An 11,032-nucleotide genomic window follows, 5' to 3' on the forward strand; every position below is an offset into this window, starting at 1 on the left:
GGGTGGGTTTTTTAACTTAGAGAGATGGCATCAGCAGCTGCAGTATTTCGCAATTGGTCAGTCGGTACTTTTATGCATCCTGAACTTGACCGTTGCCAAGGACAGTGGATTTTTTCCCTGATTCAAGTCTTTCTTATTACTCCGTAAGTAGTCCGGTCAATTATCAACCCCAGCGCGTCCGGTTTCTAAGCGACGTCAACGTCTTTTGCGGACTATTTCTCTGCTGTTTTGGCAAGTAGCCGTGTAATAATGTATCGAACGTTGCCGGTCATTACCGAAAATAATATCCTTCAGGGCGAAGCAAGACACCTCCGCTTCGCATCGCGGTCCGGTTCGCCCTGTCGGGGCTTATTTACCCGATAATGACCGGCGTTCTGTGCTACAACATTATCCCTTACATATATCATATAAGTCCAGACCAACATGACGGTTGTGCCCGAGAGACATACGAACGTAAGCACTTTTGTAAATGCCATAGGCATACAGTACATTCAGATTGCATGATAGGAATAGATCTATTCCGATTAGAAATCTAATCGGATAAGAAGTGTCTTTGTAAATGCGGCTAGTGTTGTATGTAACGCGTTTTTCATGTGAAACCTTTACACTGTAATAACAATATTTAACGAGGTAATTATAACTTAACTTCAAAACTGGACACAAAAACTCTCTGTCTGTCTACTTTTTGACATATTGATTAAAAACTATGGACCAAGTCCCGTTGGGACATCTTCATTAATCAAACTCCTATGGTCTCTCTCTCTCTTTCTCTTGAAGTCGTGCTGGTATTAAAAAATATGGTGAATGTATTAAAAAAGGTATTAAAAGGTAGTAAATTCACCTTAAGAATTTCTGTATAAACCCTGGTTTATCGAAAAACAGCCACGGCCATCTTACTTTTTACAGCCTCTGTGTGCTATGTATGTCCAAAATCTTGATATTGTGTGTGTGTGTGTGTGTGTGTGTGTGTGTGTGTGTGTGTGTGTGTGTGTGTGTGTGTGTGTGTGTGTGTGTGTGTGTGTGTGTGTGTGTGTGTGTGTGTGTGTGTGTATCTGCATGTGTCCACAAATGCTTGTATAATATCAAAATTGCATTTTACCCCCAAAAAGTGCTTGTGTGGGTTTATGCTGACGTGTGTGTGTGTGTGTGTGTGTGTGTGTGTGTGTGTGTGTGTGTGTGTGTGTGTGTGTGTGTGTGTGTGTGTGTGTGTGTGTGTGTGTGTGTGTGTGTGTGTGTGAAGGACCAGGAGGAGCTGGGCCATGCTGGCTACAGTGAGCGTTTTGTGATGAGGCTAACTGCTCTGTCTCTACAGTACAGCCGCTGCTGGCTCATCCTGCACTGTCCAGATAGCAAGGCCGGAGGGTCTGCACACACACAAACAGACACACAGACAGATAGACAGCCTTACTTTTTCTTTATTATATAGAATTGATTATTACTTTTACATGCCATTCACATACACAATTGATAGGCATGTTCATCTCCTCCTGTGTGTGTGTGTGTGTGTGTGTGTGTGTGTGTGTGTGTGTGTGTGTGTGTGTGTGTGTGTGTGTGTGTGTGTGTGTGTGTGTGTGTGTGTGTGTGTGTGTGTATGACAGACTATCCAGTGAAGCCTTCAGCAGCCTGGTGTTGGTCTACTCATCTCTGGTTCTGTTTGGTATGAGGTCTGAGGACCTAGACGTCAAGGTACACATGATATTTGTTTATTATAGTAGTAATATAGTATAGTTATCAGTATATATTTTGTATTTTAGTTTAATATAGTACCAGCTATTGCTTCTTGTGGTCAGAGTCAGTAAAGACACATGGGGCCCTATTTTCACGGTCTGAAACGCAAGTGGGAAGCGCAAAGCGCAAGTAGCTTTGTGGGCGGTTCTACGGCGCTATCGCTATTTTACAGGCGGATAAATGACACTTGCGTCGCGGCGCAAGTGTCAAAAGGGTTGGTCTGAAGCAGCCTAGTTACCCGTAGGTGTGGTTTGGGCGTAACGTCCAACAAACCAATGAGAGTGCCAGCTCCCATCCCCTTTAAGAGCCATGAGCACATTTGAATCGGACGAGTTGATATTTTGACAGCGCGTCTGCAGTCTCCGATGAGACAGATGCACATGAATTTCAAACTGCAAATGGCTCAGTTTATTGCCAAATAATATGGCCTAATTCACACATGGAATAAGGGGTTTTCTTCCACAACTTCAGAAATACTGAGTCCTCAAATAAATTTCGGCAAAGAAAACGTATATGACATAACATATGATATGCGGTAACTGTGGTTCTATTTAATGATATACGCAATACATTATAAACATTGTTTCTTATCAGTATTGTATGCTATCCTAATATGCATGTGTCCCCGCGGTAATAGACATTGCCATTGATTGTATTATGCGTTACGTGTTTAGTTTGCGTGTGTTTAAACAGAGCACACACGCGCGCCCGCATTCATTCATTCTTTTTAACACTCACTCGCGGTAAAACAATGTTTTTCACGATCAAATACTCATCAATCCTAAAAGTTATGGGCATGTAGGCCTACACGATGTCTCTGTCAAGAAAATATGTGTTTGCTGTACGGTGTTTGCAGATGCATTGATTTAAAAGTACAACTTATTACCGCTGCATCAGCTGTTCTTTCCCAAATAATTTACCAAGAATGTGCGGCTAGGTAGATGGGAGAAGCAAAGTGTATGCGCGAGGTGCACAAGCAATCCGTATGCATCGCATGCGCATGTATGCATGCGCCCTTAAAATAGCATCTGAACAACGCGCCACTGACTTTAAACCAGGTATTTCCTGGTCAGTAGCGCAATGGTATTCAGAAACGGCAAAATACCGTTTGCGCCAGAACACGCCTCCTCCTTCCGCCGAACCGCCCCTTGGGGCGCATGATCAATCCCTAATTTACCGGCGAGTGGCGGTGGTGGGAAAAGAACGCTCTGCGCCAGTTGTAAACTAGCAACGACACATGCGCCAGTGACTAAGTCACTTGCGCCGGATGCAAGATAGGGCCCATGCTGTGTTTGATCAGGTCCTTATGGTGTCAGAGGTGGCGGACATGGCCCAGTGGGTTAGCCGGATCTGCTTCCACAGCCTCATGTCCAGCAAAAGGGAGCCAAGCGTCTACCTGGACTTGCACTGGCTGGCTGTCATGCCTTCAGAGGTGCACAGACTTTTTTGTGTGTGTGTGTGTGTGTGTGTGTGTGTGTGTGTGTGTGTGTGTGTGTGTGTGTGTGTGTGTGTGTGTGTGTGTGTGTGTGTGTGTGTGTGTGTGTGTGTGTGTGTGTGTGTGTGTGTGTGTGTGTGTGAGAGAGAGTGTGTGTTGGTGCTTGCTTGTCTGTGTGTGTGTGTGTGTGAGAGTGTGTGTAGGTGCTTGCTTGTCTGTGTGTGTGTGTGTGTGAGTGTGTGTATGTGCTTGCTTTTCTGTGTGTGTGTGTGTGTGTGTGTGTGTGTGTGTGTGTGTGTGTTTGTGTGTGTAAATATAAATACCCATAGCTGTCCTCCCTGTTAGGAGGACTGCTCTTTGCTGCTGTTCCCGTGTGTGAACCCTCTGGTCAGTCAGCTGATGCTGAGGAGGGCCCCTTCCCTGGCATGGCTTCTGGGGGCCGAGCTCTCTGAGCTGGAACTGCTGCTCCCTGAAGTCCCTCACAAAGTACTCAAGGTCAGTCCCCTTCCTCAAGGCTGTGGGAGCAGTGTTTGCACTACTGGTAGTGATATTTGTAGTTGGTATGGTTGGTTTCTATCTAAGGACAAATAAAGACACATAGACACTTCATACAATAAATCTGATGCATTGCGATAAAGTACCAAAGTACGTTCACTGACTATAATCGTCCCTCGATTGGTGTTTCTAACCACAATCCTCAGAATTTAGATTTTACACTGATAGATGTTTAAATCAATTTTTATTCACCGTTAGATTCTCCTGTTGTGACCCCCAGCTATACTGCTTTCTAGTGTTATCTATGCGAACATCAAGATTGTAGCAATGGAAGTGCTACATGCTACCTCGGTGGCTGCCACACTGGTTGTGGAGGTTTTTCTGGGCTCCTCCACAACCAGGACCAAAGGGTCCTGGTTGTGGAGGAGCCCAGAAAACCGGTGAATGTTTATTTACTTATTTACCGGTTTATTGCACAGTTTGAAGGACAATGGTACATGGAGATGATCTGTATGAGATCTCCTCTAGTGTGTGTGGTGATGGTTGGTATAACCTGTGCGCATTGATTGCTCAATGTACAACAGGTGTGCAGCCTCACTCAGTCCCAGTGTTCAATAAGTCTGACTCGGGCCAGGTGAGGCTCATTAAACCAGCCATCATCCACACACACACCACAAGGAAATCCCGAGTGTGTAACATTACGTTGAATAAAATCAAATACCTGTTTCTCACACCATATTGATGTAAAAGTACAAACCTTCCTTCATCTGTCTTGTAGCTTTTCAGCGACACCACGACCCTGTACCAGCTAGGAACGGAGCCATCCTCTCCAGACATACTCCCACACCACACTCAGACCAGCCTCAGGGAGCCCAGGAGACCCTGGACCTCTGGGGCTTATAACACCCTTCCATCCACACCAATAAACCAACAATCAGAACCCAGCACTGCCGACCCTGCCATCCACTTCCTGTTCAGGTCCATCTTTGAAAATACTTTCAACATACAGAACTTCACCCTTATTATTGTATATTCTCTGCTTTTATCCTATGTTTATTCCTTGAGCAATTTAACTTTGTAAACTCCATTTGAACAGTGATCCATATAACTATTATAATGATTATTGTTATTTTACTGTATGTCTCCTAGGGAAAAGCCAATAGAAACCAGCTACAGTGAGCCAGAGCCCAGCTTGGCTATGCTGGACATAAACGCAGTCTTCCAAGCCGATCAGAGTGTCTTGTTTGGCGGGTCCACCTCTCTCCAGGGTGCATGGGCCAGAAAAGAGCCATGGCAAGATGAGAAGGAGGTGGAGGAGGAGGTGCAGCCCCTTCAGAGTGAAGTGGACGACTGGATCCAGAGGATCCTAAGGAACTCTGTAACCTCACCCTATCACCCACACACCACTGGATCCTCACCCTACCACCCACACACCACTGGATCCTCACCCTACCACTTTCACACAACTGGATCCTCACTCTATCACCCTCAAACCACTGGATCCTCACCCTACCACCCTCAAACCACTGGATCCTCACCCTACCACCCTCAAACCACTGGATCCTCACCCTACCACCCTCAAACCACTGGATCCTCACCCTACCACCCTCAAACCACTGGATCCTCACCCTACCACCATCACACCACCGGATCCTCACACTGGTACTGTGTGCCAGGTGCGAGGCCCCCGGAAGAGACCCCGGCGTGGGGAAGCAGTGTCCACAGTAGTGGCGTTAGCAGGGGGGCCATGGGCATCTCCCCAGGCTATGGCTCGCGGTGCTGGACGATGGGACTGGAAAGGAAGAGGAGCGGGGTGGCAGCCGGCCTGGTGGACACAGGTGAGGGGATATGAGTGTTGCAGGGCTCTCCGTGTGGTCTATTATATACCTTCATTTTGCTTACAATAATCTATACAAATTTTGAAAGTAGTCAAAACCAACATTTTTCAAGGAATTAGTAATAAATACTTAATTAATACAGTTGCAGAACATCTGCAAATCAGTTCATATAGATGGGACGAACACCCTTCCGGGACTGACCAATACATGAATAAGGTTCATTATTTGTTTCCTGTAGTGCTGCCGCCATTGAAGAGGGGAAGACTTGGCTTTGAGAAGGTGCCGGGCAGGTGTGATGGGCAGACAAGACTAAGGTTCTTAAAATAACAATTAGACCTCAGTTTATCCCACCATATACAAAAGAGACTGGGACCTTCTAACGCAGTTTATCTTCAATTAGCCCATTAATTATTACACTATTTTGTTATTTATTTATATAATAATAATATTAATAAAAATAAACACGGATCAAATGCATACTTTGAAGTATGTCCCCCTATACTTTTGCAGCTTCCTCTTTTATTAGTTCAACTTTGCCTCTGGCGGTTGGTCCGTCTGGTTCTGTACAGTCTGAGCAGGTAGGTTCTCTAGGTCAGTCTGTTTCTGTCCAGACTAAAGCAGGTCATCAGTGGACACACAATCGGGTCATTTAAGTGCTGCCCTTGAATTTTGCTGGAAGGGATCAACATACACCAACCTACTTTACGGCAATATACTGCAGAAATATAATGCATATAATAAGATAAGATGATGCATAACTGTTCCAGAGAAGAAATTCAGGAATGTACCACATACATAATATACCAAAATATATATTCTAGAGTATATTATGTAATGTATTCCTATTGAAACAAATTAAATTTGTGGGCTGGGTTATTTGGGCATCCCCAGTTAAACTGATAATATCCCTCTCGTTTCAAAAGCTCCAAAATGATTTCCTTTTTTCCTCCCATTGAGTGAAGCAATCCCCTTATCGTTTTCCCTCAGCATGTGGAGAGACTGCTTATCTTGACGCGCCAGCAGAGTGAAGCCATTTCCCTCAGGAGTGATCCCCGCACAAAGACTGCTTTGGGGACATCAACTCCACACCACCGCCCACACCCCAACACCCACCCCTCACCTCCTAAACCCCCTCCCCCGCCAACACTCCTCTCCTCTGGACAACCTTACTCTGGCTTAGCTAGTGGTAGCCGTACCGCCACCGCCATCAATAACCTTCGGGCCTGTCTTCCTGCTTAGCCCTCTCAAAAGGCCCTGTAGCCGAACACAACAAAACCAAAGCTCCAATGGCTTGTCTTTAATGGCCCGAGGACAAAAGCAACAAGGTTAAAGGATTCCTTCGTTTTGGGGCTTGGTAAACAGTTGTGTAATGGTGCAATGATTGCCCACTGCAGCGTTTATGTCGCAGTGTGAATGGAAGAGAAGATTTACGGTGGGAAGTAACGGGCTGTTTAAAGCAGAGCGACTAAAGGTCATGCTGTCGTTATCTCCTAAAGCAGACCTTCTTCACGCTGTGGATCACCTGTGTTTTCTCACCCTCCTGCTATTGAATCCAATACAAAGTCTGCGGCCTTTGGGTACATTGACGTCAACCTTTGGAGCAAAGCATTCTAGTTGCTATGAGGATGAATGGAGATGAGGATCCCCTCCCCCCTCATGAAGATCATCTAATGCCATTGAGAGATGGTCCAGAAATGGTTCTCCACAGAGATGTTCCTCCACAGACATGTTCCCCCAAAGAGATGGTTCTCCACAGAGATAGTTCTCCACATAGATGGTTCTCCACAGAGATGGTCCTCGACAGAAAGCCAACTTTCAGCACATAATTAGGGTCCCGGTAACAAAATACATCATAATGCTGACCAATATTACATTTTATATTGGGACTAAATGGAATTTGCCTCTGCAGTGAATGATCTTGTTTAATGGAGGACTGTGATGGTTTTTGTCACTTTAGTCTGGGTAATTTCCTGTGTGCTTCCACCTCTGAGCCCACATCGTTGGGGTGGTTGGACAGCCTCCTCACCTGGACCCCTTGTATACCGTGGGGACTGCTGCTGAAGGGCCATATTCTCTCTGCCCACGAGAGTGTGATTAGTCCTGGAGTCTTGAATGTGGGGTCGCACTGAGTCAAAGCCCACTGCAGCTGCAGCAACTTGGATGTGCAGAATGGCCCCCCGACTCAGAGGCGGTACCCCGCCTCTCGGCCCCAGTTCTCCAGGCTACCAGTTAATCCTGCTCCCCTAATCGGATTATGTAAATTCCTACTCAACAAAGAGAGACTTTTATGGAAGGCAGCATCTTTGAAACAACACTTGAAGGGTGTAAGAACAATGACAATTGGTTAAACTAGACTTTTTGGGTTGTGAGTGGAAGTGTGAGGCAGAGAAGAGAGAGGGAGGGATGGAGGCACTAAGTGAGGGCAAAACGAGGTGGGGGGAGGAGTTTAGGAGAGGTGGCCTAAACCAATGCCTGTGACCCAAGGGCTGCTGATCTCCCTGTTTTCTCTGCGATATATGTGTGGCCCTAGGAATGGCTCAACACGATTACCATAGTGCTAACAAAACCTTATTGTTCAACTGTCAATCTGGATATGATAGTATATTTAACAGCATCAGCAGTGATACCCTGGTCCTTTAACACTGGAGGTTATCGATGGCTATGTCATCAGGAATAACAAATACCACCAGTCTAAGGTAAGCAAGGGGCAGTTTGGCCCTTTTAACTTTATAGGAGTCCCACACCTTCCAGTGGTTCAATCTTAAAGGATTCAACAGAAAAAAAGACAGTTGATTCGGAACTCATGTTGAAGTATCCCAAATAAATTATGTGAAAATCACAAAGAGATTATCCTTAATGAAATATGGCCCCTGTATAATCCCCTACCCCACTGGGGCTCTGTAGATTCTTTCTTTGTCTAATAGGATAAATGTGCCCTGTGGGGAACATCGAGGCTTGGCATTAACAAACACGCTCCAGATTAACACCTCACACAATGCCCCGAACCGCGAGAGGCAGGCCACCAGCCCACGTCACACACAATGCTCTTCATCCTGCTATAAAACAGGGACACAAGCTTCCATCCTTCTTCCTCCCCAACTGGTTTCTCCTTCCCTCTCTCTCTCCTCTCTCACTCTCTTTCTCTCGCTACTGCTTCCTCTCTCCCCCATCACCCTCCTCCTGCTCGTGAACACATACAGCTCTCAGAGAGAGTGAGAAGGCGATAGTGTGAGGACCTGTATATTGGAGTGCTGCTGCGGTGGACTTTTTGGGAGGGATCAACACTGGCACACAGCCATTTTTTTAAAAACATTTTAGAACACATACACACAGGTGAGTGATTCTTTTTTTATTTTTTTATTAGTTAATAATAGTAATTACCATCTAGGGAATTTTTTTAGAATGTAGACATGATTTGAATTGTTTTATTGCATTAATTATCAAAGGTTTAAATATTCCTTAGTTCTAATCGCCACCCAAATGGACGCCAACAGCCTTAGAGATAATCAAGACATTCAAATAGAATACCAGAGATCTCTTTTTTGTGAATAAGTTCTTATTTTTTGCTTATGTTAACCAACAATTAGCATGGCTAAATGTTCATAGCACCTGCAGTCCTCATTGCATTATGGATGTTTACACAAATTGGACTGTAAAGACTGAGAACTACTGACTGTAAATAAACAGTATCCAACAACCCCTGCTGCCATCTCCTTCCAGCGCCATGACCAGGAAGGTGTTCACCAACACACGGGAGCGCTGGCGCCAGCACAACGTCAACGCCGCCTTCTGCGAGCTACGTAAGCTCATTCCCACCCACCCACCTGAGAAGAAGCTCAGCAAGAATGAGATCCTGCGGCTGGCCATGCGATACATCAACTTCCTGGTGCAGATCCTGGAGAGCCAGAGCGGCAAGCCTGCCTCGGGCTCCCCCAGCTCGCTGCTCACCTTCCTGCGGGGCAACGTGGAGCGCCTGCAGTCCAACCCCTGGGGCTTGGCCAGTGACACGGACGCCTCCTCGCCCGGGTCCAGCTGCGACAGCTCCGAGGCCTGGTAGTCTCCAGCGGTCCATGGACGCAATGGGGGGGCTGCTGGGGGCAACAGGGAGATGGCCTCCATCTTTTCCCTTCCACGGACTTCATTTTGTGTCCCTGCATATCTTTGACACCTCCTGAGTGGCGTGGTCCCGACCAGCTGACAGCAGCGGATGCCAGGTTGTGGTATGTTAGTGGATTGTTGATGCAATCTGGCTGAAATTCCGGACCCGTGTTGAGATATTATGTCCATGAGGCTGCATTATGTTAAAACAAAAAAAATCTGTTTTGAATGGATGTTTACAACTTGGATGTACAGCATTCCCTTCATGCCTCCATCTTTACGGTCCTCGCTGGCCATCAGGGACTAATTAAGTTATTCAGTAAGAGGCTCTTTGCGCCGCCAAGGAAAATGGAGGGGATTATGGGATTTCACATTTCAAGCAATAGTTTCACCAGGGCATTTCAATAGATAACAGCTTACCCAATTTGCCAAGGATTGCAATCATTTCAGAAAAACCTGGGGCACTTTGTAGCGACATGCTAATATTCTGTGTAGAAAACCAGAGCCATCTTTTAGATGTCGATTTATTTACCAAGGTTATTTATTTTCAATTAAATACCCCCTATTTTCAGCACAGTTAGGGAACCCTTCTGTAAAATAATCTTGATTTAATTGCTTGGTATCCACCTTGTATGGAGCAGGATTTGGGCAGATGAATTATGGGAAAACTGACAATACCTTTTAAGTTATTTGTGTACTCTGTGAACTCGACTCCTATTTCTTAATGTAAACTAATTTGCTTCTTTGGTTCATTAATACGCACGTCATCCAGCCAAAGATTATGGATTGTCTGTTGTCAACATTGTTTTAATACCTTCCAATACCTCCTTTTTAAAGTATTTATTTGCTTGTGATTGTACAGTATTATTTATTGACCATTTATTTAATAAACAATTAGATAATAACACATTTTTCTTCCTGTTGCTGAACGTGATTTTCCCGGCAACACAATTAGTTTTAACCAAGCAGGTACAAACAGAAACACTACCACCCATTGTTTTTCTTCTGCAGTGAAAACAAAAAATGAATGAGACAACATGATCTTAGCTGAAGGGTACCTTACGTCTGTTCAATATCCATATTCAACCTTCAAGAGTCACTGTGTTCCCCAACCATTATTTAACTTATGCCCCAGCCTCATCAGTGGGCTCAAGTACCCCTTCATTCACAACAAAAAAAAAGACTACCCTTTAGACTAATGTAATACTATTGTCCTCTAGCATTATTAATAATAATAAATGTCCCTGAAAATGAAATGTACCTGAAAATGTACTTATTTCGTATTGACTTTATTGATCAACAATCAAAATAGATGTAATTAGCAAATTAAAAACTTGGACATGTACCCCCTGGAACCTGCTCATGGACCCCACCTAGGGTACACATACCCCCGGGTGGGGTACGTGGGTCCTACACGCGGACTGGTGGGTGGGAATGA

The 11,032-nt window shown here is 45.2% G+C and overlaps 2 protein-coding genes across 2 annotated transcripts in view; both read left to right on the forward strand.

Annotated features, from left to right (window-relative positions):
* Positions 1 to 5,995, forward strand: part of LOC132467317 (protein shortage in chiasmata 1 ortholog) — a 66,727-nt gene extending 60,732 nt beyond the window's left edge. Inside the window, exons 24-30 of the mRNA XM_060064531.1 lie at positions 1,241 to 1,362; positions 1,599 to 1,686; positions 3,029 to 3,160; positions 3,509 to 3,658; positions 4,437 to 4,636; positions 4,808 to 5,496; positions 5,735 to 5,995. Of these exons, the coding sequence (XP_059920514.1) occupies positions 1,241 to 1,362; positions 1,599 to 1,686; positions 3,029 to 3,160; positions 3,509 to 3,658; positions 4,437 to 4,636; positions 4,808 to 5,496; positions 5,735 to 5,823 (1,470 nt within the window). The 3' untranslated portion in view covers positions 5,824 to 5,995. The remainder of the gene's footprint in view (positions 1 to 1,240; positions 1,363 to 1,598; positions 1,687 to 3,028; positions 3,161 to 3,508; positions 3,659 to 4,436; positions 4,637 to 4,807; positions 5,497 to 5,734) is intronic.
* A 2,421-nt stretch (positions 5,996 to 8,416) lies between these two features.
* On the forward strand, positions 8,417 to 10,499 carry tal2 (T-cell acute lymphocytic leukemia 2). The gene is made up of 2 exons (XM_060064570.1): positions 8,417 to 8,829; positions 9,217 to 10,499. Exon 2 carries the CDS (start codon positions 9,221 to 9,223, stop codon positions 9,551 to 9,553), a length of 333 nt encoding a protein of 110 aa, XP_059920553.1. The 5' UTR covers positions 8,417 to 8,829; positions 9,217 to 9,220; the 3' UTR covers positions 9,554 to 10,499.
* Positions 10,500 to 11,032: the final 533 nt, after the last annotated feature.

Source organism: Gadus macrocephalus, chromosome 11, assembly GCF_031168955.1.
Source record: "Gadus macrocephalus chromosome 11, ASM3116895v1".
Taxonomy (NCBI): domain Eukaryota; kingdom Metazoa; phylum Chordata; class Actinopteri; order Gadiformes; family Gadidae; genus Gadus; species Gadus macrocephalus.

What these genes read in the sequence shown, in the direction of transcription:
- tal2 (XM_060064570.1), top strand. Translation starts at nt 9,221, where the DNA reads ATGACCAGGAAGGTGTTCACCAACACACGGGAGCGCTGGCGCCAGCAC.